The sequence below is a fragment of the Archocentrus centrarchus genome, chromosome 16, assembly GCF_007364275.1.
Source record: "Archocentrus centrarchus isolate MPI-CPG fArcCen1 chromosome 16, fArcCen1, whole genome shotgun sequence".
NCBI classification, from domain to species: Eukaryota; Metazoa; Chordata; class Actinopteri; order Cichliformes; family Cichlidae; genus Archocentrus; species Archocentrus centrarchus.
Genome location: NC_044361.1, coordinates 32,063,040 through 32,090,583, shown reverse-complemented (window position 1 = coordinate 32,090,583; position 27,544 = coordinate 32,063,040). Strand labels below are relative to the sequence as shown.

Sequence of the window (27,544 nt, the reverse complement as noted above, 5' to 3'; positions counted from 1 at the left end):
GAAGTGGCGGTATGCTCCGAAGAGAAGAGGAATGAAAGTCAATAGAAGAAAGACAGAATACATGTGTGGCTGAGAGGGAGACAGGTGTAACAGTGAAGATGCAAGGAGGAGAGGTAGTGAAGCTAGATGAGTTTAAATATCTGGGGTCAACCATCCAAAGCAACAGACACAAGAGAGGTGAAGAAGAGAGTGCAAGCAGAGTGGAAAGGGTGGAGATGAGTGTCAGGGGTGATTTGGGACAGAAGGATAGCAGCTGGAGTGAAAAGGATGGTTTACAAGATGGTAGTGAGACCTGCTATGAGGTGTAGTTTGGAGATGGTGGACAGTAGGCAGAGCTGAAGATGTTAAGAAGTTTGTTGGCAGTGACCAGGATGACCAAGATTAAAAATGAATACACCAGGAACAGCTTGGGTTGATATGAAGTTAGAGAGGAAAGGCTGAGATAATTTGGACTTGTGCAGAGGAGAGAAAGACGAAGACCAGAGAAGATTCACGGATGTAGTGAAGGAGGACAGAGGGTGACAGAGGAGGATGCTAGGGAGACGGTGAGATGGAGGCAGATGATCTGCCGTTGCAACCCCTAAAACGGAGCAGCTGAAAGAAGAAATATAGTCAGTTATTATTGTATTAGGTTCATGTTTAAAGAAGTGTTTTTTAAAAGAAGTTAGATCAAATATTTTTACTGTTGTGAAACGATCAGTGTTCATTGAAATTATTTTGTAGAGGACTTTATAATCATTTTTAAACTTTAATATGATTTTTCTTATTTTGCTCTGTAATAATGAGTAAAATCACGAAAGCAAAATAAAATAGTTTGAAATAATTTGTGTAGCTTATGTTTTTTTAATTATCTCTATAAGAAATCACTTAAATGCCACTTTGCGATGTAAGCCTAGGTGTTAACTAAAACTAATGCACTTATAAATAATTATGTACCACCGACACCTTACTAGTTCCGATCTGAGCCACAACATCGTGCCACTCGCTCGAGTGTAAAAAAACAACAGCTGCTCCGCGCTTAAGTTACTCGTAGAGCCTCTGCGTTACTATCAGAGCACCAACAGAAAATTCTTTTTGTTTCTATTTTAATGGGTTTGAGAGGGTCAATGTCCACCCTACGCTCTGGCTGATGTTATTTCGCACTTTTGTGGTTCCCGGGGGGAGACAAACCGAAGTAAATCGTATTGTCCGTGGTCCCCAGACAACAGCAAATCCCCCCGGCGCGACTGCTGACCGAGAGGAGTTACCTCGGATCATCCAGCGGCAGCAGCGGCCTCCATTTTAACTTCGACACCGAGCCGTACCTCACGTGTCCTGGGCTGTCTCTCTCACATGACCCGAGTGTTTGTTCCCGTGATCAGCACTTCCATCTCCGTCTGTGACACCGAATATCACTTTTTATTTCAACACTGATGGATATGCTTGAACCGAGTCTGGACAACGCAAGGTAACTCGGTCAAAATGGCTAACTGAAACAAGCTAGCCGCAACATGCTATTTCACACAGCTAGTTTACGGCGCTAAGTAAGGCCTGACCTAAAAAACTGCTGTCAAAACGAATTTAATGTGAAGACTTCACTTAAGTTGGCAACAAAGGTGGACGACTCTAGATGCAGGATAACTTAGTAGTTGGATCCAAGGATACTAATGCCCCCTTATATAAATAAAACATATTCATAGTCAGCATCTAAGACAGCTTAAGCTAGCCTTTAAAACAAATAACTGTGTTCTCAGCCACCAAAAGGCAGTTGCATTGCTGTGTTTTTCATTGTGATTGTGCTGCTGGTTGACTGGTTTCTCAAACATCACTTGCCGTCACTTAAGGTTGGAGGGTCAGTTATTACATTAATTTGATAAATATTTTTCACTATTAGCTGGTTGCGTAGTTTGTAAGACTGAGGTATGTCTGTATCCGCTTTGCAGCCAAGAAAAGCAAGAAGAGGAGGTCCAGGGATCTGAAGGTAGGGCTGTATTTACTAAGCTGTCATTGCAGTTTTGTGTGCATGTACAGTACTTTGTGAAAGAGCCACAAGCACTTTTTTTTTTCAGTACACTTGCTTTTCTTTACGTGCTGCTACATTAAGCATCTTTTTTTTTTGTTTTGTTTTTTTTTGCAACTCCACTCGGGGCTTGTTAGCTTTTTAATTACTTTTTCTAACTCCTGTTTCTTTATCCCCCCCCCCCCCCTTTTACTTGGAGACGGAACAGGAGAGGAGCAGACAGCTGTTACAATAGCCAGTGTTCCTCAGGCTGCAGCATTTGGCGACCATAACATACAGTATCAGTTCCGCACTGAGGGTGGGCAGGTAAGCAGCTAATGGATGAAAGTGTGGACACTACTGATTGTTGCTTTTTAATACTCATTTCAGAAAGAGTGTAAGTTCCTAATTACACGGGGGGCCTACGGCAGATTGCCTGTTTGGCACTCACAAGAATACACAAACAGGACAGAGTGCATAAATGTCCATGGGGTGTTTGTGCAGCATAATAATTACCAACTGAGAACTCTCCATTGCATATTCATAGAGGTAGTTGAAAAGATGTTGTGCATATAGCAAACAACAGTGTGATTATATATGTTGCTAAATTACATTTCCCACCACATGTATGTGTTTATTTGTAAAAGTACTCTAATTGGGGTTTTCCATACTAAGAGTGTTCAGCATAACTGTCAGAGCGCAGCGAGAAGAGCCACACTCCCACCAACAGTCCTTACTGTTTAAAGTTAGAATTTTCCTGTTATGCTGTGTTTTGGTTTTTCTGACTCCCTCCCCTATTCCAAAGTCAGGAGGAAAGGACACGATAAATTGCCTGAAGTTATCAATGTTTATAGTCTCTTTTTTTTTTGTTTTTTTATAGTCCTAAAATTGACTGTTGACCTTTGTCCAGAGTGTCTCCTTCCTGTTCACTAATGTGGTATTCACACCACTGCTGGTCAGTGGTAAACAGTGGGTTAGTAATGCCAGCATATACACTGAAGGAAAAAAACAAAGTATTGTGACATTCATGTTGGTTTACCCTTACTGGGTGATTTACACTGGGGGAAATTGAGTCAGTGAGCCATGTGGCTCAGGAATAAACAAGGTTAGTGTGAGAAATCATGTGATTTCAGTCTGGTCTTGGATTGGCATGAGGCTGCTGTCACATGTCAGTCAGGAGGAAAGTCACATGATAGAGGGATACAAATACTGATTCTTCGAACAAACAAGCTCATTTTCCTTCCTTTTTTAAAATTAAATCAGGCGCATTCTGAAGCGTAAGCATATTGTGTGGGATGGTGAGATCAATGCACAACTGAGGTTAGGACTGTAGTGTCAGATACTAGGCTGAGAAGTACGGAAGCAACAGGTATGATAAACAAATCGACAAGTCAGGTAAGATATTGTTTTATGCAAAGTGCAATAGTTTAATACATAATATAAATGGAGAAGTGGCTGGTTGCTATTTTTGTTTTCTTCTCGTTCTCTCTTTTTACCCGCGTCTGCTTTTGATTCATGCAGGTGACGTATCGTGTTGTCCAGGTGACTGACCAGCACCTTGATGGAAGAGATGATGCAGGAGGAGCAGTGAGTGTTGTCTCAACAGCTGCATTCGCTGGGGCTCCTCAAGCTGTGGCACAGGTACCAACATTTTACACTTTTGAATGTATTGAAGAGAAAATGCTGGCAGTGTAGACAGTTTTTGAAACTTGCTGCTTTCTTTGTTTTGTTGCTTTGTTTTGTCCTTTTGCACGCTCTCATTCTTGCCAGGCTTTAAAATTGCAAGCTTCCAAACACCATTAAAGGCATGAAAGAGACAACACAATATATTATGGGTCAATAATGTTGTTTTCTGAAAAGCAAGAAATTGAAGTTATTATTGTTCCAAAAATACAGTTTTGTCTGTAAATTACATCCAACAGTGCAGAGCATGGCTGTGAACAAGGGACACTAAACTAACTTCCCTGTGATTATAGTAGCAGCTTTAATTTCTCTTAGCTTTTCAAGATAGAAAAATGATTTAAAGGCTGAATCGTGTGCCTGAATATGAAGTCTACTCAGTGCAGAGTGAGTCACGGAGGTGTGCAGTTTCCTAGTTGTTGCACAAAAACTGCATCCAGACTCAGAGCACAGTTTCAGCTAAAAAAAAAAAAAAGCAGTTTTTCTAGCAAGAACAGACCAAATTTGTTTTCATTAATGCTATACTGATGGCTTGACTGACCTTGCTATTATCCCCACTAACAAGATCACTGCTGCTTCTTTGCCTCCCTTTATCCTAGCTGTCAAACGGAACTGTGTCTTGCTTGGGGCTTTAGTGGGGATACCAGTATTGAGTCTGACAGAGGATGAGGTGTGCGTTTACCTGCTGTGACTGCTCCATTGCTACTTGTTCACAGCTCTCCTCTTTCTCTCTCTTATCTGTCACAGGCTGTGATCCAGAACCCTTTCAGTAATGGAGGAAGCCCAGCAGGAGAGGCAGTGGGAGGGGAGACCCGCTTCGCTTACTTCCCCGCAACTGCGGTGAGCGACGGGACTGTGTCTGTGCAGGCCGCCACGGACCCCACACTCACACAGGCAGGGGGTGAGTCAGTTCTCACACTTAATTTGGGCTGAAGCTTATCACAGTGCTGCAGAGCTAATTAAGCCATTATTTTCAGTGACAAACAGGAGTGTGTTTAGAAGTGCCTTAAAGAGAGAATAGCTGCCCTTTTTTCAGGAGTGAACCATGATCCTGACAGTTTGGGCTGCTAACAAAGAAAGCAGAGCTGTATATACAGCAGATGTAACGTTAGGAGGTATAAAAAATATATATCAGCAATGCTGAATCCCTCCCTGTTGAGATAAATTGTTTATACTGTGGGTCTAAATATCAACATTTTCATTATGTATACAGCTGATCTAAATAGATCGCCTCACCAATTTGATTTTCCAGGCTCACAACTCCATGACGCCCACTGGTGGTGGTTATACGATGAAAGAGGGCTAAGCAAATATGTGCTCACTAACCTTTGTTGAGGGAGAAGAAAAGCAGTGCAAAGAGCTACTATTAAAATCAAATAATGACAATCCTGCACGCTGATGAATTCCTGTTTTGTTTTGTTTTTTCACTTTTTTATGTCCATTTTTTTTATACATTAGTTATACATTATAAATCTAAATATGTGTTGCAGAATCAATCTGCTCTGTGATTCCTGCCCCCCTCCCTCATTTGACAGTTTTGCTCAGTAGGTTGTTTAAAATAACATTTGTGTTGCTGGTGGGCCCAGTTTTCCCCAGCAGTGACTCAGCATTTTTAGAAGGGTCATTAGATGTGTTTATTAAAGTTGTGTTTATATGAGAAATTATTTAAAATTGCTCATACCGAGCCACTCATTTTGCTTGGTGTCAGATTTCTAACTTAGATATGTGATAAACATTTTTGCCATGACTAAAATATGCCTCCTCCAAGTCAAATATTATCAGATGCCAAAATTAAATTTGCCACACTTACAATGTTTACTTGTTTGCTTCATGTCACATGTCCTCCTGCTCTGCTTCTCTTCCTTTTTACTGCCATATGCTATCATTTGGCTTTATTAACTGTCCTTGTGGTTGTATGGTGGTTTTCCAGATGAGGCGGGTCAGAATATCACTGAATGCAGCTTCAGACAGCGCTCAGTTGACCTCAAGAGCAGGATGTAGGCTTTAATGCCTTTTAATAAAAACGGCCATCGGCTTACTCTGGGTTACTCAGCCAGGTCTAGATCTAGCAAGCCCACTGTTACTGCTAGCTGGCAGCTGAATGGTGGATTGTCATTATTTGTCTTCAGGGTTGTTATCAAGGAGTTGGACATTGCAGGTCTCCAAGGGTTTTATGTAGGAGAGTGTAGTGCCTGGGCAGCAGTTATTGTGGGAACTTGTAATTCATCACCCAGTGTTCCTGCTGCTGGCAGTGCTTCTTGCTGCCATTTTGGCCCAGACTTGAAAATGCTTGAAACTGGGATAGACCGTATCCTTGACATGAATCTAAAGATCCGAGGCTTAAGGAGACAGTTCAAGTGCCACACTTGAGATTTGAGGCCTGTACCCAGCAGGGCTGTGCCGTATCATATTGTCCACAATAATACTAGTATAAATATTTCCCTGATATAAATAAAGTGTCATATGTTCACTAGGGCACCCAGCAGCGAGGCAAACCCAGGCATGTCTGAGACTGAGAACTACATGCCAGCCTCTAGTAGTAACCAGTACTTTCCAAAATATGCAAGAAAATATGCAAACCAAAAGTAAACAAATGACTCAACCAAGTACTCGCTAGCTGCACTTGGTATAACACAGCAAATGGTGCTTTGAAATTATTGATTTAGTTACATGCAGCTGGTTGAACAAACTCGACCCAGGACACAACATCCCAGGTCGACAATATTGCTCAGTGTCAGTTTTATTATGTGTAAACAACAACTACTAATTCAAAATCTCTGCGCACCAAAATGCACAGTGGTTGTGTCAGATGAAAAAAAATCCACAAAAATAATTAAATGTAACTCCCACACACTGGCTCACTTATGGTCAACACGTTTATTAAACTAGAAGGGCGCTCAGTAGAGTGCTTACCTCCCCCACCCCAAATTTTCTGTGTGCCGATATTATGCTGCAACAGATCCCACCCTGTGTTATCATACTCTATCATAAATTACTGGATCACGAAGATTAGAAATGTATTTTATTAGGCTTTAAAAACTCTAAGGTATGATTTTATATTTTTATTTAAAAATTAGGCCCACATGGAGCGATCCCTAATTCCATGAAAATAAAGAAAAACAAACATTTGTTGAGATATGAATTGTATGTGATTTTTGTGTAGGGTTTGTAGTTCACTTTGCATTAGTGTGAGTATTTTAATTCAAAATAGGAAAAGACAATGAATTATCAGCAGTAATTATTTTTACCTGAACACCAAATTTCATCACAATAGATTGAAAAATTCACCGAGATATTAATTTTAAAATTTTGCCAATGATGAGATGGGAATTTTTTGTGAAAAGGTTTGGTGGCCTTGACCTTTGACCTTTAGCTTGAAAATCTCCAAGTTTAATCAATTTTGTTTCGTTTTGAGTTATATTGCTGACAGACAGACTGACAAATAAACAAACAGGGTTTTTTGTGTAATTATGTAACAATGTTGTGCAGAGTTGCGATGTTAAGTTCTTTTTTTGTTAAGCTGAAGTGTTAAGCAGTTGTGTTGTACTTTTACTTAAAAGAAACGAATGAATAAAGAAGGATGGAAATGTTTGCTGCTGCCTCCGAGCTGCAGTCACCAGCAAAGTGTTGTTCAGTATTTTTCTAATGATTCATCAGAAATGTCATTAGCGCAAATTTCCTTGAAGCATTACAATACAATTTTGAGGCTATATGGTCCTCTTTTTACACTCAGTGTGCGCCTATGTGTTGTTTGTGTCTTCTTGAGAGAAAGACAGAAGGTTTCTTGGGACACACAGAACTCATGGATTCATGTTTGTGGTTAACAAACACAGAATGAAACCGGCTCGTAAACCCAAATCCTTTTTCCCAGCTGAACAGCAGAGCTCAGTCACGCTCTAGAAAACGCCTACGTAGAGGCACGATCATGTGTCGTACGAGGTCATTGCGTTGATTCACTGATTGGGCTTTCCTTGAACCATTAGGTTTCTTTGATGTATCTCATCCATTACTAATTACTGACACAGCTTGTCAAGCTCATGCAGAACATCCACACACACTGCTTTTCTCTCTGGCTGAGCAGTGTGTGCCTACTTCCATCACATGACTTAAACCCACAGTAGTCAGACATCCTTAAGGCCATATCAGTTGATGCACCTCAGCTGTAACTTATGTAATAGGTTCAGTTAGGTGCAGTTTTAAAAAATTAGATTGGAGCCAAAGTGTTAATGCAGTTTGATATAAAAAGCAAAGACCTTAATGTGCGTTGAGCATGTTAAAATGTGGCCTTGCTCAGTGGAAGCATCTGCAGTCTGCTTGCTTTGTTAAAAGACTGAGTGTACCTTGCTGTTTTCATCTGAAAAATAAAGATTTTCTTGTGTGTTTTCTGTCAGCTACTGTGAGTGATTCTGCGTTGTTGTAGTCGTAGTTATACAGGCTGAATTTCTGTGCCAAGAAGTTATACGACCTCTTTGAGGGGAAAGGTTTCTGTGTGAGAGGACCTTCATTGTTTTGGAGGTATTTTCTTTTTTTCTTTGGCAGAAAATTGTGTTGCTCATTTTGTTGGTCTGTCAGGTTTGCCGTGGCTGACCCAGATGATAAGATTAGGTGGCTTATGGTGAAACACGTGGTTTTATTTGTTGATACTTTTTGTCCTTGAATATCTTAAGGTCTGGATGAGTAGTGTTTTGAATATTCTTCTGTCTACATGTTGATTGTACACAGTTAGAACTGTATCTGTACAAGAAAGGCCTGGGTTCAAGCTTTGCTAGTTGACTTGATCCTTTCTGTGTAATGTTATCCTTGAGTTTCCTCCCACAGTTTAAAGACACACACACGTTAAGTTAACTGTTGATTCTGAATCAGTCGTAGGTGTGGATGAGAGTTTAAATGGTTGTCAGGCTCTTTGTGTTGAGCTGCCTGCTCGTCCCTGCCTTTTGTCCAGTTTAGCTGGGAAAGGCTCCAGCCTCCTACCCCTGGATCCTGGTTGGATAAGCAGTTAAGAAAATAAATGACTCAGTCTTCTGTGAAATGTTGTGCCTTGCTCCTCACTGTTGACTGAATATACCTGTGCCTTCCACAGGTCAGTTTTATGTGATGATGACCCCCCCTGATGTCATTCAGACAGGCACGCCACGAACCATCGCCCCACGAACACAGCCGTACCCTGCGTGAGTATCAATGCTGTCATTTGCTGTTTGTGTGAAGGGGACAATATTGACATTGCAGCTTGAGACTTGTAAAACCAGGCATGTTTTATGACTAATGGTGGGGTTTAAAAGTGGGTTTAATGGCTAAAGCTTTTAAATAAATTTGATGTAATAACTTTATTATTATGATATGTCTCCGTTATTTTTGATAAGGACTTTACCCATTTATTGGAGCAATAAATTATTTGTGTTTAGCAGTGATGCTCCAGGGTGCATCGCCACAAAACACGTCCTTTCAAGAAACGCCATCCATCAGACTGTGAATTAGTACTGCCATAACAACGAGGGCATAGATTTTCATTAGAAGATAAATATAACAAGAAGATACGATTCTACATTAAAGAAGGTAGTGCGCTTTTTCAGAAAGCCTCTAAGATTGTGATGCATTGAAAAGGCAATAAAAATCAAGTAAAAAGCAAAACATTGAAAAGAGTGATGATAATAGGACAGCACTGTGAGCAAGAAGAGCTGCAGCTATGTGAGCTATGTTGTGTGTGCATAGACTGTGTAAAAGGATGTGTTTTTCCAGGCCATAAAAGGGAACTCCAGGGTGGAATTGCCTTAAACCTATATTCCGTCTGATGGTCAGCAGTTAGCAACTCCTCTGGTGGTTGTACAGAAGTCTATGAGGGAAATGGCCCTATTATTCCCCATCAAACATTTTCATAATGAGCGTTTGGTCTTAATCGCTAGTCTTATTTAACATACTAAGATGTTCATTTTGTACATTATAATCCCCATTTTAAAGTACAGTATACAGTAAAGCAGTGTATGTTTCAGTGTTGTGATTAACAAGAGTTGGTTTTGCAGTCAAGATAATGATGCCCAAAATATTCGAATTGGGGTGTCAAAAGTTCACAAATGAATGAGTGACATCACAGTGAATATTCCCATACTTAAAGCACAGTCTGCGTGTGAAAATGAGATAATTCAGCTGCATTATCTCACAACTGAACTGTTTTAAACCACTTTCCAAATTCAGGATTTAGTTGATGTCTGTTATTTATTCAGCACGCTGAAGTCATAGAACTCTAATTACTGATACAGGGGCACGGCGTGGAAGTAAAGGGGTTAAACTGCGGTGCAGCTGGCTGCAGTACTCTTATGTGAATAAGAAAATCAGCTATTTAAGAAATACCTAATTGTCTCATATGAATGAATGTGCTAAAAAGCATAACTGAAAGACCACTGTGATGTCCATCTAACCAACTGCAAAGCTCAAATTTCTCAGCCTCGCTGCTGCTGCTGTTTTCTTTTACTCCAGGCTGTTTTTCTTCCCAGGTAATCTCTCGCACATTCACCCTGACTTCATGGTTATGATTTTTTTTTTTTTTAAATAAGTTTTGCATATGGTGGCCACACATTTGTTACCCTGTTTCCTGCAAACTCTTAGACTGTTTATCTGTAAAATTCACAGCATGCGTTATTCTAGTCATGTATCAAAAGGGCTCCATCTCAGACTCTCCAACTGTTAGCCACATGCTGATGATTGCTGTTATTAAGATCATCAGCAGGCTCACCTGAGTAAAGGGAATTAATTTTAATTGCATGCAAACCAAGCTGTTTTTTTTTGTTTGTTTTTTTTTTTTTCTTTCCCCCATGGTTCACTCGAGTGCCAAAACACAAGAGCCATAAAACTGAGATTCAAGGTTCATGAATGTCATCTATCCCCCCCCCTCCCGTTTGGTACAAGCCAGTTATTTGCCTGCGTGGTCACTTAAAAATTAACACATGACCCAATATCAAATTGAGTTAGCTCTGAACCTAAGTGAGTATTCCTTTACTTTCATCCAGGCCTATATTTAACCTTTAACTCGTGAAACTGACTGGATTGTGGTCATTTGGATAGTACTCCTGTAAGGAGTAACATCCAGGGTACAACACTTTAATATTAGGCAGTCTTTAAGCCTTTATTACCTGTAATGCTAACTCTCTCTGTCTTTTACATTTCATTTCTTAGTGATTTTACACCCCCCCCTCCCCCCACTCTACCCCCAAGAACTAGAGACTTCTCAAAGATTCACAGTCCTTTGTTGTGAGCAGCTTTGAGAGGAGTTGTAAATTGGTGCATATGAATAATTTATGTGGTGTTATATTATGTAGCAGAGTTATATTTACATGTAACCTAATGAACCGTGACATTATCGTTGGCATGTGAGCATGTGTGAATGAAAACTACCCAACCTATCTGCCGTTCACAGAGATGAAAACGAGCTGCTGCAACACGAAGTTTTAAACTGGTGAGGACAGTTTCCACATTTCTCCCCACTCCTTTTACAGCAAATGAACTAATCAAATTAGAGCGCAAGAAGAAGAAGCACACAAACCTCTGCCCTTCACTTCTCTCCGCCCCTCCCTTCCCATAAGTCCCTGGTGATTCTCCTTGCTCTTGATGTGTGAGACACAGATGTAGCAATTTTTTCAGAGCTGACCCTGATCCATTGTTGTTAGTAATGCTTGTGGCAAATGTGTTTTTCCATTAGGACCGAGAAATCAGGTCATTGTTCTCCATCTGGAAACAAATGGCTCACTCCACACTGTTTTTTTTTTTAGTGTAATTTTCAAAGTGTCCTCTATTGTAGTGATTTGAGTTTGGTTCTCTTTTAGCCTAGTTTTGAAGTTGGTGATAAAACTTCTTGGACAGTATTTGCTCTCGATGTACATGTTGTTGATATAGAACAGGGATATTGAGATAAATGGAGCCAGTGGAAGCCATGTGCTTTCACTTGAATGATCACTTTTCCAAATAAGTCATTTGTGACTAACTAGGTAATACACACTCATTTTTGTTAAATCATCCATTGAGGGAATATAAAGCTCAGCTGGCAGGTTTTTTTTTTTGTTTTGTTTTGTTTTGTTTTTCTATGGCTTGATAAAGTCAAATTTTGGAAGAGGCTGGAGAGTGGAGCTAACATTGGTAAACGATTACATTTATCTTTCTACTGATCAATAAAAGACTGTACAAATCCTTTTGTTTTATACATTAGTGCTTCAAAAAATATGATGGTGCTTCAGCAGAGGGAATGTGCTCTTAATTTTTTGGGTTTCTTTGGAAACATTTACTCTCAGGAGCACTTAGATGAGGTGTGCAGAGAAAAACATTCCTCTAGGCATGTACATTTAGTTATTCAAACCATCATCCACATTTTTAACACTTTCCCTAAGAGTACTGTTTGGCTGCTGAAGCCATTATAAAGCTGAAATCCCATTAAGATGTGTTGCGATACATGTGAGAGTGTCGTTTGGCTTAGCCGACTATCTCAAACGAAGCTATCAGCAGTCAAGTTGTGTTGATTGGACACATTCGCTGCTGTAGAATAGAAAAACATTTTTTAAGGGACAGACAAGACAAATGGCCTCATAGGTCATTTATTACTTCAAGCAAAGTGTAAGCAAAACGATGCAATAAGCAGTAGTTGAATTCATTTTCAGGATTTTGTAGTCACCAGTGTTCAGTTAGTGAAACAGATGCTTGGGTGATGTGTGCACCCATCAGCTGCAGCTTTAAATGTAGGTGACGTGAATAACATTGATTACCTTCTTATAATGTAATGCTCTGTCGGGGAATCCTGGGTCCTGCCTTTAGTGTGGTGGATATGACTTTGACAGGTACCTTCAGTGTACAGTGGGCCACCTTTGATGATGTGTGAGTAGGTTACTGGTCTGTGAGAAGTGTCCCTGTCACGTCTCAGAGACTTAATTAACTGAATCCTGAGGGAGGTTGCAAAGACAAGAGACGATTGTGTCATTAGGTGTACACTGCAACTTCAATAGGCAGCATCTGGTTTTCTACTGTGTTGTAATTTTACAGCATAATAAAGCATTGCACTCCCTTCGGGCCACACCTGGGCAGAGGACAGTCAGCTAAAGTAAGAAGGTTGGCTGGTTCTCAGTATTCCAGACGAGGCTGCCTGGCTCGAGGCCGCAGGCATCAGGACTGCGTATGTGACCTCGTAGGGCTATGCATCATTTAGCATTTCTACCAAAGGCACTACCCATCTTCAGAGGCTCATTTTAAATGGCAATAACAATGGGCTTGAATTTAAAGATAACAGTGAAGAATGGTTTTTAATAGGCAAAGGATTAGTTGAATTTGGAGGATTGGATTGGATTTGTGCCCGATTGTATGAAGCGCAGAGATGGGAGATATTGTAGTGTATGAAAAGTGTTTTATTTCCTGTCTATCTGCAGGAAAATGGATGGACCCCGAACACCAAGAGATGAAAGGAGAAGAGCACAACATAATGAAGGTGGGTAATTAGTCATGATTGTGGCTTTTGATTTCATCAGACAGTCTTAACACAATGCAGTGTCTTGCCTAAATGGAACATTTTTTGATGAAAGAAAATCACTAAGCCCTATCAAAATATTCTGTTAAGCGTAGAAAACACCATCTTATTTTCACCGGCCACTAGAGGTTACTGTTGAGCTGTCAAAGTCGGTCAGGAAAGTTTGTAGTTACAGGATTCAGCAGATGAAATTTACTGGTTTTGTAAATCAAAATGACCTGTGATCCTTCACTGTAGCTTAAAATAGAAATCTGGAAATGCAGCTTGTATGTGTACACTTGATTTGAAAACAGTTTCTGTTTCATGTCTGTTCATCAGTCGAAAGACGGCGAAGAGACAAGATCAACAACTGGATTGTCACGCTTTCCAAGATTATCCCAGACTGCAATATGGACAGCACCAAGACTGGAGCAGTAAGCAGTCTTTCACTCGACTCATTACTGCTTTTTAAAAATTGCAATTTTTTTTTTTTAACAGTGTGGCGATGTCTCTATATTTCCAGAGCAAAGGAGGCATCCTGTCTAAAGCTTGTGACTACATTCGTGAGCTGAGGCAAAGCAACCAGAGGCTGCAAGAGAGTCTGAAGGAAGTGGAGAGGATACAAATGGACAATGAGTTGTGCAGGCAGCAGGTACGAATATCAGTCTTTGCTCTAGGCTGCAAATGCGGCATCAAGCGAAGTTTCCGTGACTTCGGTAATGTGTAAAGAAGGGCTATGAATGATAATTCAGAGTCTTCCTTTGAGGTGGTTGGGTGTAGCAGATAAATAAACTTGCACATAATAAGGCAGGCATAGTGGGCTGCATATGTGGCTGTGAAGATTGCCACTGCTTTGAATAGATTAGTTTGCTTTATAATTCAATGCAACAGTCTTTCACTTAAGTCTCAGAAGCATGAAATCCACCTAGCCCCATATGCATCTTCATTTCTCCAAAACAAACCCCCTGAGACTTCAGGCTGCATAGCTGATCATCACAGCCTGACAAAGTGGATCAAAGCGGTAGCACTCATATAATGAGAAGTGTTACCTGAAATCAGTGCTTTGAGAGACTGTGGGAATAATATACACAAGGGTTGTGTGATAGTGCATGCTAATGCACTCAAAGTATTGTGAAATCTTGAAGCTCTGAGGATGCCACGTCTCCCGCGTGGAATCCCGGGCCTGCAAGAGACCCAGTGATATATTCTTATTCTGATGCTCAAAGCTTAATATCCTTCCTCAGTCCCACAGTGGGGAGGCAATGAATTCAGGATTCACCCAGGGGAAATGTAGCAGAGATGACATACCTCAAGATTTGATAATCCAGTTGGTTGTGGACAGGGGTGTCTTTTACAAGGGCTGCACACACTGTTCTCTAATCCTGGGGATTGCATAGCCCTGTGTGTACATTAGACAGTCAGCTCTCTGTTTTCAAAGGAAAGTTTGGTCAGTAAACTTAAAGCTGTATTTTGCTGTGGAGAATGTTGATGATGCAAAAAAAAAAAAAAAACCCAAAACACTTTTCTTTTGTTTTTAAGATTGAAGAGCTGAAGAATGAGAATGCATTGCTCCGAGCACAACTCCAGCAGCACGGCATCGAAATGGTTGGAGAAACACCGCCACAGTGAATGAAAGGAGGAGAGCAGTGCAGGGCACACCCACTCAGACATATAACTGACACAGTGGAAAACAAAGCGAGACGATTTAAAAGAGAGAAAAAAAAAAAAAGACTTTCTTTTTAGTGAATGCGTCCTCCCCTGGGGTTCCCAGGTTGCGAACCCTTCACCAGTCGATTTTGGCTGCACTTGACTTTTCCAATCCTATTGAGATGACCACCCGCTGCAGCTGAGTAGAAATGTGCTCCAAGAAAAGGTGTCCACTCACCTTCATCAGGGTGCTTTACTGTAGTACTAGCTATGAAAGAGACCCTCTGCTGCCCTTGTTTATTTGTATTTATGTAGCCTCATTCATGGACTATGATGTTTGTTTTTTTTCCCCCCTTCCAAGTTTATACCCTTTCCCTCATTATTCATTTTGACTTAGTTCATGCTTTTATTCTGTTTGTGTTTTTGAGTTCTGTATTAATGTTGTTTTTAGCTCCTTTAACTTATTAGTCCGCTTGCTGACAGAAGCCTTGATGGAGACCGGTTATGATGAAATTTATGCATCCAAAAGAAGCTGACATCAAAGTATGAAAAACATGATTCTACAGACAGAAATAATGTGGCACACATAGCTTACCTAGACCCAAAGACAAACAAGAATCTGTGCTTGCTGATAATTCTGGGCTGATTTATGTAAATATGGCTTCTCGTGTTTTAATACAGATGATACAGAATGTTAAAGGAGATTATCTCTGGGAGTAAACAATCAATAAGTCATTAGTTCCATGGTGGTCCTTTGTCATAACAATTACCACAAAGTGTGTGCAATCTGTAAAGTTCAGTTTCGGGGGGGGTGGTATACTTGAAGTGTTGGGCATTTGCTGTTGAATGAAGTGGTATTTAAATGCAAAGTGAAATGTAAAAGTGTGGAACATGCAGACATGTCAAGCGCTGCACTTTGGATCATGGTCTGGAGAGGAGAGCGGTGCAAATCCCAACTTTTGCCAAATTATATTTTGGTACTATGGGTTTTGTTTTCATCTTTTGTTCACGTATGACTTACCTGTATCCCAATGCGTGCAAGCATAATCCCCACATTTCATTTCAAGCTGTTTGCTCTATTTTGGTATTGCAACACTTCAAATGGAGCTCAACGCACAAGGGGGTGGGGGGGCACCCTGGAGAGCAGTGCTCAAAGACTTTGCTCACTATGGAAAATGAGTACACAGAAAGTCTGTGTAGCAGTTCTTAGTTGAGCATGACTCATTCTCCACGAAAAGACTAAATAGTTTGCATGTGGGTAACTTGGAAATGATCTTACATTTTTCTCCACCCACGCTGGCAAACAATAAGTAAACTAATTGGTTGTACAAACAGCAAGAGACAATATTAACGTTGTTGTTGATGGTTTTGTGAATGAATATCCACAATGTGTTTTTTGTTGTGCTTTGGACAGTGCGAGTGGAAGAAAGATGTCAAATTTCAGAGCCACTTAATAGAGCGCGATTGCTTCTCCTCATATCAACAGCTCAGGATCCAGCAACGAAAAACCAACACTCAGACCCCGGGTAAAATCAGGCAGACTCTCACATGTTAATATCTCACACTCGCTTGTGCTTTTAAAGTGCTGTTCTGCTCCAGCAACTGGATTCAAACCTGGGAGGTATAGTGCAGGTGTCTGATCTATCAAATGAGGCTTCTGGCCAAAGTTGAATGACTGATGTTTTGCAGTAGATTTTTTTTTTTTTTTTAACACCTCAGTGAGGAGAGAAAAGAATGTGAAGACATGAATACTGCTTAAAAGATGGTTGATCACACATGAAAGGTCATTCATGGCTAATTCTGTTTTGTTGCGTTTCTTTTTTTGAAATTGCAAAAGGAAGAAAAAAAATCCTTTTTTTTTTCCCTCTGTGTAGCAGCCTCACTGTTCTCAGGTTAGAGACATCTTTTCTAAGCAAAATGGTGGAAAATAAAGCTTTCACTAGCTACAAATCTTTGACTGTGGTTATCACTAATTGTCTTTTACCAGATCTCGGAAAAACCAAAAGAATTATGTATTTCCTGTCTGTTAGTTACCACTGCATATGGAAGTTATTTTGGATTTCATTGTAATTTGAGATGTGGACTTCATTTCAACTTTCAGTTTTGAATAGATTTGCCATAATTAAACTTCCTCAGTCTTTGTTAAAATTCAACAAAAACTAACCTCATCATAAGGGGCCTGGACTGCGCAGCAAATTTAACATATATTTAGTCTTTTGTTTGTTTCTTTTTTCAATCTAGCCTTACTTATCCTAACATCAGCAGTCAGCCATCATTATTATTATTATTATTATTGGTTGTCAACTTAATAAATCAGCAGTTTTCCTTTTCAGTTATGAGTAAGTTAACATAAACGAGGAGGTATTGGCAGCATTTGACCAGTAGCAAACGTGCACACGTGTACTGGCAGCAGAGTGGGATATTTAATATTGCTCCACTGCTGCAGCAAAAGCAGCTGTGTGTGTGTGTGTGTGAGAGAGAGTCATCAAAGCGTGACACACTATGTTTAGTCTAATATTTAAAAATAAATTTAAAAAGCTGTGGTTGGCTGGACTTTGACTGGAAAAGTGCTATATTAATAAAGTCTATTTTAAACCAGGAAGGAACACCGGCAGAAATACTGACTGTGCATATGAAGACCTATCAGTATTATGGGAATATTACAAGTATATATTCAATTAAATTGGCATGTGTTACTGTAACAAAAAGTATTCGAATGGCGTGAAAGACAATTTTAACTGTCTTGTTTTAGATGGAAGGCCAACGATGTTAAACAGCTGGAGAGCAATTAAAGATTTATAAACAGATTTTAAAAAGTGGACTGAAAACCCGGAGTTAAAGTTACCTTTGCTAAGCTGCAGCCTGTCACAGTGGCTCCTGCTATTCTTTTTGAGCTGTTTCTTATATATTTTTTCTTCACTCTTTCAACTTTCACCTATTCTTATGTTTTACCCCCTCTAATCAGTTTCCCCCGGGATTACTAATTTATTCTGATCTGTTAACAGTGCTGACAGCAACAAGGAACCCACCAACCTGCTAAAATTCAAATAATTTGAAGTCTTGATTAGTGCATAGAAGTATATTGCAGTACCTTTTTAATGAGGCCATGTACATTTCAGAGTTGAACATTAGCATAAAAAAACAATTTCAAAAAAAAAAAAAGATTGGTCATTTTACATGAATCTTGATTCTCCTAAAACAAGTAGAGTTTCTCAATTAAGTGCCCTCAATCAGCTAAAATAATTAGACTCTTATTGGTTTTTTTTTTTTTTTTAATTTAAATCAGTTAGCATGAGGCTAACTGATACTGACTGTTGGTACAACACAACATACTATTTTGTCATCTAATTCCATTGACATGCTCTGAAAGGCACCAACACTGAAAACATGCTCCAGACATCCAGTTACCATCTCTTGAATCACTGAGGGGACACCCAGCAGGCAGCTACCAGCTTACAGCCTGCCCATATCCCTTAACTTTAAGCCATATTAAACTTTAACTTGGTGAGTTAACTCCATTTCTTTCTGTACATTTTTTATGAAGGGGCAAATTGGCTAACTAAATCAAAACACTTTTTTCTGACCAAGCTGTAAAAAGGGGCATTTATGCTATAATGTTGGTAATGTTAACATGGGAGTCTTTAAGGATTTGGTTCCTTTTAGAGCTGAATGGTGGCACAGTGGTTACCACTGTTACCTCACAGCAGGAAGGCTCTGGGTTCAACTCCACTGGCTGGAGTTTACAACTGAACTTGTGCTTAACTGGGCACTCTGGCTGCCTCCCATAATCCAAAGACTTACATGTTAACTGGCAATTCAAAATTGGCCTTAGGTGTGAATGTCAGTGTGTTAGCCCTGCAATAGGCTGGTGACCTGTCCTGGATGTACTTTGCCTCAAGCCCTATTATGTCTGTTGGGATAACCTCCAGTAACCCTGAACTAGATAAGCAACAGAAGAAGACAGATGGCTCTACTCTGAGTAATTCTGAAAATTGGACTTGGTTTTTCACTACATGTGGAACAATAAATTCAATTTGCCACCAGTTGAGGGTCCTGGAACTGACTTCCTTCAAAATAAGCTTTTTTTTTTTGCATTAGACATTTGGACATCATTGCAGAAAAAAGCATGGGTGTAAGTGATAACAAACAATTGCTTTTCATTTAGATGTGCCAGTTGCAGGGTTTTGGTCCTGGGCATGTTGGTTTAGCAATTTGGGACACCTACAATATGTGTTCTTTGCTGTGACCAGTTGGCATGTCTAACACAAATGTCTATATTCTCAGCAGGGGTTTTCCAAAACATCCGGGTTTAGGCATCCGCTGGAATGTCTTATCAGTGTTACAAGACTGGATGGAGATACAGCTTTAATTATATTTAGGAATTTTCTTTTAAAAGGATATACTTCCTGTAGGTTACATGTCCTATGTGTACTCAAATCCACACAATCAACTGATCAACACACTGGTAAGTATTAAGAAAACACAGAGGGCACCTTGGGTGAGAAAGATCAATGATGGATAAAAGCTGTATCCAAGCCCTTAGGGAGCCTGAGTTGGACACAGCAAGGCTGAAGCATTTAAGCAACTTTCTGCTGTTCTTAAAAGGATTTTTTTTGATATATTGACTGCAGAGTAAAATGCTATTTGCATCCAAACAGTAATACTGTTTAGAACTTAAAAACCCATGCACTATAGTATTCATTAGACTGACAGCATGTGTTAAATCTGATTTGTTTTTGTTTGTCAGCTGCCATTTAAACACGCATAGACAGCCAGGCAGGCGTCTATGTGTCCTTGTTTCTGTTTGAAGTGGATGATCTCTGATCCCACGTGCCTCTCTGATTGGTACATATGTGCTCTCTATCCATCTGCCTGTTTTCCTTCTTCACCCTAAAAGCTTTCTGAACCGACTCAGGCAAATCTGAAATAATATTGATTTGGGGGAGGAAAATTAAATGACATAAACGCCTGTTTCTTTAACAAATGTAATAGGAAGCATGTACGAGGGAGTCAACCCTCACCTCTCAGTCCAGATAATTCAGTTAGAATTAATTGATGTATTAAATGGAAGAAGAGAGTCTCTCTGCTTTGAGCAATGAACTGCTATTGCTAAAATTTTATTCAACTGATTTGAATTCAGTAGTTTATGTCTGGTCAGTACTCAACAAATGTCTGCTCCACATTTGCCTGGAGGAAAGGAAAAAAGCCACTTCTATAAAATCCTTCATGTGATTTGGAAGAATCCTTTTTTATTTTTTTTTTAAGTGTGTGTGTGTGTGTGTGTGTGTGTATGGGCATATCTACCGAAGCACATGGTTGAGTGATTTTCATTGAACTCATGCTGGCCAGCACATTCTCCTGGAAAGCCACAGTTTCATGGCCTGCAGGCTTGTCTTACCTTTGTGCTTTTTTAGCTACAGGAGCACACTGTCAGGAGCATGTATTGTCCACTGCCCGAGCTTGTTACACATTCCCCCTCTTTCTGAGGTTGTTATTTGTTGAAAAAGCCTGACAGAAAGAGTCTTATTCCACCTGACATACAATGCCCCCTCACACCACACTTACCATCTTTCTTGGGCGTACATTAATAATGACATAGCACCTGTCACACTCATAAGAAAAGTATCAGCACAAAGGTTTGTATTCTGCTGCTGCCATAAATGGAGGATAGGTATTTTTTTTTGTGTGTGTGTTTATTTGTTTTGCCTTTTTGTGCATCCACAGTGTCATATTTGACAGTACTTCCAGCACTAATCAAATTGACACATCAAACTGGTGCACGTTTTGAAAGACGTGCGTGCGTCTCCCTCTTAAAGCTTTGGGTCATGCAGTTTGGATTGCACCAAGCATATTGTTTGATGTACCATCACAGGGGGTAAACACTGAAAATGTTCCTGACTGGCATTGCCATTTTTGATCACAGATCTGTTTCTCAGAAAAAAAATTCTCACTTCAGAAAAAAAAAAAGAAATTAAATTAAAAAGATAGACTGAGAGATTTCTTTTTTTTAACCTGTTAGATTCAGTGAAGCCTGTGCAGCGCATGAACCCTCAATATCAATCAAATTAACACCAAATTAACCAGACTTTGCATTCAGTAATAAATCCATTTAATGAAACATCTAAATAAGACGGGCACTGCTCAAACGTGCATGCAAATAAACAGAAAGATGGTGATGTATACTCAAAGAAGAGTTTTATATTGTGCACATAAATGTACACATTTAAAAGAGTCTGTGTCTGACTTTACTATGACTTCCTAATCATTAAGATTTTCTAACCTCAACCACAAATGGTAGGCACAGATCCAATATTGAGTTGCTAAACATTCGAAATAGATACATTTAATTTGTTCAGTGAAGCCTGCTCAGTGAATTATACCCCAAAAGCCAGTTTAACCAAAGATTTAACATCTTTTCAAGCTATAAAAATATCATGCATAGCAGCTACATTTAAATGAAAAAGACAGTTGACTTGAAAATTAGAAGTAAAGCTTTTCACCTCGGCAGACAACCGCAGGTATGCTTTTACACTGACGTGACAAAAGAGGCTTTCCATTAAAAGGAAAATTGGGAAAAGGAGACATCTTCCCGCTCTGAAATATAACCATGAGATAGTTGCTCATAAGCTGCTAGATGCTGAAAAGCTAATTCATACTTTCATTTTGAGATGACTGCAATTGTTGCACTCTTACACTTCTAGGCAAGACTAAAAGAAATCTCACTTCAGTATCAAGCTTGTTCCCCCCATGTGGAGATACCAAACTCAGTTTGACAAATTAAAACATTTCATAGTGTTAAACTACATTTTTATGTTTGTAATGTTTACCTTTCCTTTCGCTCTCCTTTTGGGGCATGAAATGCCTTTATTACAGTTTTTGAAAATAGATAAAAGGAGATGAGGAAAGAGAGTTGAGCAATGACATGCAACAAGGGTGCACTTAGTCTTCATTTTATAATTTTTAACTGTTTTTCTTCATTTATTGTTTAAATAAAGTTGCTGTAGTAGTATGGATAGATCCTCTCCTTGCTGTTATTTTTATATATTAGGACTGGCCCAGCTTACTTAACTTTTGGAAGTTCCAGTAGCATATTGTACCCTCTCATTCCACACGGACTGGGGAAATCCCTGCAGTGACTGGCAACCCATTAACCTGTACTCCGTACTCCTCTCCCCGTGATGTCCCAACAGTGGTTCATTTGTGGCCCAGTTTTGAGAGAAGATGTAAGCTAGTGGGGAAACAGATGACTGAGGTGAGGGACAGTGTTTTTGTGTGGCAGGCAGATATAATGTATGGTTTGTTTTACAGCTTCCAATAAAGCATGTAGGACAGGAGAGGAGGAGGGGGGAGAAATGGATGGGGACAGCAGTAGAGTATGGTGATGAAACAGAGACAGACGGGGGCAATGTCCTCGACCAGGGGGAAAAAACGGGAGAGTGGCGCCTGCTGAGGTGAATCTGTCCGCCGTGCTGGTGCCGGGGTTTGTTTGGCAAGAAGATTCCTGCTGATAGCCACAGGGACTGTTAGGAGACATGCATGCTCAGGAAAAAACAGGGCAAAAATGTGTGCTTGGAAAACCCTCCTCTATGAGTTCTTTTATATATATATATATATATATATATATATATATATATATATATATATATATATATATATATATATATATATATATATATATATATATATATTTTTTTTTTTTTTTTTAAACTTCAATGTCAAACCTTTCATTTTTCCTTTTTCACACTCAGAGGATTGAAATATATTCTTTTTTTTGTCTTTATACTGTTAACAAGCGTCATACTCAGATCTCACGAGTCATGCTCAGTGAAGCACAGTAAATAAAATGACATGTTCATTATTTGTGGACATAACGTGCTGGTTCAGATAATGGAGTAGAGCCTCTTTTCATCCTACGTAAGCACAAAAAAGTATAAAGTATGATAATGTGAAGGTCTTGCTGAATATCGGAAAACTATGGATATATTCCATCAAATGTGGAGCCATTCATGACTGTATTTGTTGACACTAATGTTGTGGTCACCCAAAGCAAGCACACGGGCCAGTGGGGTTATCAGTGAACGAGACAGACTGACGCAGGGGTCCTGCGACATGTTGTTCCTTAATTGAGTCAGGACGTGCAATTGGAAAGACTTTGAAGGTATAATGAGAATTCAAATGGTCTCTGATTTTATCAGCCTGCACAACCCGACCATTTATCAGTTTGCACCTTTATTTAGCTGTTTTCTTATTTCATTTCCACCATTATTGATTTTTGTATTTATTCACAGCCTGATGTTTCTGTGGAGTAGTTTTCTTACGCTGGCTCGTTAATTAATCCGTAGTGTTTCTCGTGGCTTCAGTGGTAAAGGAGAGAGAGCTGGTTTTCCTGCAAAACTGCGAACAATCTGCTATTGTTCTCATTGCACCATTAAATAAGCATGGTTTTAATTATGCACTGTTTGAAATCTATTCAGAAACTTTGCAATTGCCAGAAATTTTTAAGGGAACAAAAGCAGCTGTTATTTTGTGTGTTGGTTCTTAATTGTCTGCTCTAAGAATGATGTATGAAAGTATAAAAACGTTGGCATTGAACAGATGCCGATTAAAATACCCGAAACAATGCAATTTGTTGTTGTCAAGACATAATAAACCTCACTACATTATTTTATATTCATCTTTAACACTTGCATGTTGAAACACCTTGACTCTCAAATGGAGCTTTTTAATCCTGGCTACTACTCTCCAGCTCTCAAAGGGATTTAATTTGGTTCAACTGCAGGTTCCTGTGTATTATGCAAAAACTGAACGTGTTGAAAATGAGGGGCTAATTATTCCATTTGAGAGGTTGTAATTACATCCTTTAAACTGAGCAATGGATATTCCAAAGTGGCTCCTTCTCCTTAGTGAAGGATTTCCTGGGTCGAAACAAGTGCAGCTCAGTCAGCCATGCAATAGATTGACCTATGCTGTCTAGGCCTTTTTGCTGGAGAATGTACAGTGCTCCTGCCAGGGTTCCTCCAGAAAAAAGAAAAAAAAAAAAGTCTAATTTACACAATACATATCGCGCTAAGAGATTGTAAAAATAATGGTCTACAGCAGCTTGTTCATGTGTGGAATTATGTTCTTTCAGTGGAAAGTTATTCTGTTTAAAAATCTGTGGATGATTTCATATCCTTCACAGACACTGGGTCCCACAATCAAAATAGATCACTGAATTTCCCCAAACTATAGCAGAAGTATAGTAAGGAGAAATGAAGAGGTCAAAAACTTCCCCATTGGAGTTAGGTAACTGCTGCCAGGAATGGGCTGGGCCTCCAGTAGTGATGAGGCAATATGGAGCCCAGCTGTGTATAAAAACCAGCGCAGTCAGCATGCCATCAAGCAGCAGAAGGACACGAGCTGACAAGGGTCAGTGAAAGATCTAAAGAAATTCACTTGCCCAGACAATCACCATCCATCACTGGACCTGAAGAATAAATTGAAGGTATTGTGGAGTTCTTCGCCGCACTGACACCCATGAGAAAGACCTATCAGCTCTAATCTTCAAAGGGTACAACAGCTTAACCATTTAAACCCCAGCCAAAATGAAGGCATTCAGCATTGCAGTTGCAGTGACACTCGTGCTCGCCTTTATTTGCATTCTGGAGAGCTCTGCCATTCCATTCACCGGGGTAAGAATTTGTCTTAAACTCATTTCATTTGCTTATTAGATGTAAATGTTTTGCCAGGACACTAAGATGCATCTCCTAAATGTGCATAATTCATTAACAGGTGCAAGAGCTGGAGGAGGCAGGGAGCAATGACACTCCAGTTGTGGCACATCAAGAGATGTCAGTGGAATCATCAATGGTATGTTCAATCGACTGGATGAATTAAGCCAATTACCAAGAACAAATTAAAATTTAAGTGGATGCGTTTTCCCCGCAGAGCATCTTGGTATATAGAGCGGATGGTGTTGAACACCTTGCTCATGTCTTTTTGTCTTTTACACAGATGCTGAATCACATCAGGCAAAAGCGTCAGAGCCATCTTTCCTTGTGCCGCTGGTGTTGCAAATGCTGCCGCAACAAGGGCTGTGGCTTCTGCTGCAAGTTCTGAGGATTCCCACAGCAGCCACAAAATATTAATTTATTATGCTTATTGTCAGACTCTAAGAAATGATTTTTTCCTAAACGCTTTCCCCAATGCATTTATTGTGGTACGCACATTTTGTATCATGTTTAAGAAGTATTAAGGAACAGCACTGAAAAATGAAGGGCTTCTCTTTTGTATTTATTTTATACATTTTAACATTTCAACCATTTTGTGAATTTCTTTTAAAGAACATTAGATGTGTGCATTTCTTTCATTGGAAATTAATTATTTCCCAGTGAATATAAAAAATTAAAAACTTTGACGCAGTTGCAAATATTCTTTGTGTCACTGTGAAAATATTAATCTGCAGCAGTTTGCAACAGAAGAAGGTGAAAAAAAAACATTTCTGTCATAATTATCAGGGCATATGATAAATGTGAGATTTGAGATTCTACCCTACATTAGAAAACGAAATCACTTAAAACACCTGACATGTTGAAGGGTTTAATAGTCAATATACATAACTTTCATTTACAATTAATATCACATTTTTTTTCTGTTTTCCATCACTGACAAATGATTTATATACTAGTAACTGAACTGACAGTTTAAGTTAACATTTACTGTTAATCACTGTTTTTCCATCAAGGACTCTTTTTAAAAAGATATAGCATGAGCCTTTATTGATTAGACAAACTACAAAGTAAATAAATATTCTTGAATGTTACCTGAGGTTTATCTGGGGAACAGTAAGCAGAAAGTGCGAGCAGAAGCAATTTTATAGTCATGAATTAGCCTTCTAAACTGGGACTATAATGCAGAGCATCATAATTTTTTATCTGCTGAAATGCATACTGCAATCAGCTCAAATTGATTATTTCTTAAAACGATCTGTAGAGTAACTGGAAATAACTGAAAGCAAATAAAATAAATCACTATTTATGGGGATGTGTGCACATGGTTCTCCTTCAGTATCTTTGTAAAGCATGCTTCAGGTTACCTGCTTACTCAGCAAGCAGTATTAGTGTTAGTGAAATAGAGAAAGAAATCTCTCTCGCTCTCTCTCTCTCTGTGCTCGTGCACCACTACCATGTCTGGTTGGTTAGCCATCACTAGTTTGTCCATATTTATCTGGAAGTCCCACAGGATCTTAGCTCAATCATTCTCAGCCACCTTTGGGAGTGTATCCCACTTTGACCTCAGGACTTCCAGGCCATACTCAGCACAGATGTTCCTGTATACCAGGGGTCATCGACTACATTTGTCCAAGGGCCAGAATTTTTCTTGGCAGACTCTGTGAAGGCCAGATGCTCTCATAATGTAAAATAAAATTGATATTGTAATATATTATAATTTGATATATTAACTTTCCTTTCAAATTTATGCTATTTTTAATGATGTTTTGTGCAAGTCTTGCACTTACATGTTCTTTTCTGTTATGTGTGCAGTTGTGCACGTGAAACACTAAAATGTTAAATGAGAGCAATGAGTTTATCGTGATTTTGATTGAAGGAACATATTTTTTCCTCCTCAGTCTTGATTTTAGCAAAATTCTGGAGGCTGGATGGAAAGCTCTGGTGGGCCGGGTGTGGCCCGAGGCTGCCATTGTTGTATATTATGGCAGCCACTTGGTTAAGCTGTTCAATGTATGCCCTGCCCAGCATCTTCCATCCTGCTGTTATGTGCTGGATTGTCTCAGGGGCAACTCTGCAGACCCTGCACCTGGGGTCTTGTCTGGTGTGGTAGATGCCAGCTTCTATCAGTCTTATGCTTGGAGCTTGTTCCTGTGCTGCCATGATTGGTACCTCTGTGCCCTCTTTCATCCCAGCTTTGTCCAGCTATTGGTAGGATTTTTCAATATCAGCCACTTCTATTTGCCGGTGGTGCATGCCGTGCAGGGGTCTGTCCTTCAATGATGGTTCCTGTTCTCACTCCTTTTCTTTCTGCTGCCTGAGGTATTCACTAAGCACATGTTGCGGCAATCTTCCTGATGTACTCATGGATCTTTGTTGCTTAGTGGTTCTGACATTCACTAGTCCTCGACCTCCTTCCTTCTGCTTAGCATACAGTCTCAGGGTGCTGGATTTGGGGTGAAACCCTCTATGCATGGTAAGGAGCTTTCTTGTTTTGATCTCAGTGGCTTCTGTCTCATCATAGCCAACTTATTATCCCAGCAGGGTATCTAATGACTGGCAGGACATAGGTGGTGATTGCCTGGATGTTGCGCTTCCCATTCAGCTGACTCCTTAGGAAGTCCTCCTAAAACTCACTGCACATTACCACCAAATGGCAGATTAGTCAGGTATGCATCCAGAAGTTCTTCTGGTATATAATGACTTAGCTAAATATCAGTTTAAAAATATAGCAGATTGTGGGTTGAATGATAAATTACTGTATGAACAAAATCACACCTGAATTAACACACTACAAGCAAGTATCCCATCATACTTTTATGCAACACTGATCTGAACTTCTTTTGTATCACTTAGTCATGAACATGTTATGTATATTATATTATTATCATACCAGACCTTAGAATAGGTGAGCTGAATATAAAAGCTCCTTTTACTAAATTATTTTGGGGGAAATGCAGTGCAACACCACAGCAGGAGTAAACTCACAACAACAGCATCAAAGATGCTGCCAGAATAAACAAGCTCATATTTTGTGATAAGCTGTGACCAGCTAGA

The 27,544-nt window shown here is 39.6% G+C and overlaps 2 protein-coding genes across 4 annotated transcripts; both read left to right on the top strand.

Moving 5' to 3' along the window:
- Positions 1-1,007: 1,007 nt before the first annotated feature.
- usf2l (upstream transcription factor 2, c-fos interacting-like) lies at positions 1,008-16,730 on the top strand. 3 transcript variants are annotated; one of them, XM_030750047.1, is made up of 11 exons: positions 1,008-1,447; positions 1,923-1,960; positions 2,199-2,305; positions 3,500-3,619; positions 4,406-4,559; positions 8,739-8,826; positions 11,067-11,105; positions 13,057-13,115; positions 13,473-13,567; positions 13,657-13,785; positions 14,673-16,730. In XM_030750047.1, the coding sequence occupies exons 1-11, from the start codon at positions 1,413-1,415 to the stop codon at positions 14,760-14,762; spliced, it is 954 nt and encodes a 317-aa protein (XP_030605907.1). In that variant the 5' UTR covers positions 1,008-1,412; the 3' UTR covers positions 14,763-16,730. The 3 variants fall into 3 exon arrangements, with proteins under 3 accessions (XP_030605907.1, XP_030605908.1, XP_030605909.1); XM_030750048.1 differs by lacking the exon at positions 11,067-11,105 and having other exon boundaries at positions 1,009-1,447; positions 14,673-14,762; XM_030750049.1 differs by lacking the exons at positions 1,008-1,447; positions 1,923-1,960; positions 2,199-2,305 and adding an exon at positions 3,219-3,373.
- Positions 16,731-24,171: 7,441 nt separating this feature from the next.
- Positions 24,172-25,112, top strand: hamp (hepcidin antimicrobial peptide). Its single transcript, XM_030749834.1, has 3 exons — positions 24,172-24,451; positions 24,552-24,629; positions 24,774-25,112. Exons 1-3 carry the CDS (start codon positions 24,365-24,367, stop codon positions 24,876-24,878), a joined length of 270 nt encoding a protein of 89 aa, XP_030605694.1. The 5' UTR covers positions 24,172-24,364; the 3' UTR covers positions 24,879-25,112.
- The last annotated feature ends 2,432 nt before the right edge of the window (positions 25,113-27,544 follow it).

Coding starts and splice junctions, on each gene's coding strand:
- usf2l (XM_030750047.1), top strand. CDS start 1,413: ATGGATATGCTTGAACCGAGTCTGGACAACGCAAG. Junction 2,306..3,499: donor TCCGCACTGAGGGTGGGCAG/GTAAGCAGCTAA, acceptor TGATTCATGCAG/GTGACGTATCGTGTTGTCCA. Junction 3,620..4,405: donor CTCCTCAAGCTGTGGCACAG/GTACCAACATTT, acceptor TATCTGTCACAG/GCTGTGATCCAGAACCCTTT.
- hamp (XM_030749834.1), top strand. CDS start 24,365: ATGAAGGCATTCAGCATTGCAGTTGCAGTGACACTCGTGCTCGCCTTT. Junction 24,452..24,551: donor CTGCCATTCCATTCACCGGG/GTAAGAATTTGT, acceptor ATTCATTAACAG/GTGCAAGAGCTGGAGGAGGC. Junction 24,630..24,773: donor TGTCAGTGGAATCATCAATG/GTATGTTCAATC, acceptor TCTTTTACACAG/ATGCTGAATCACATCAGGCA.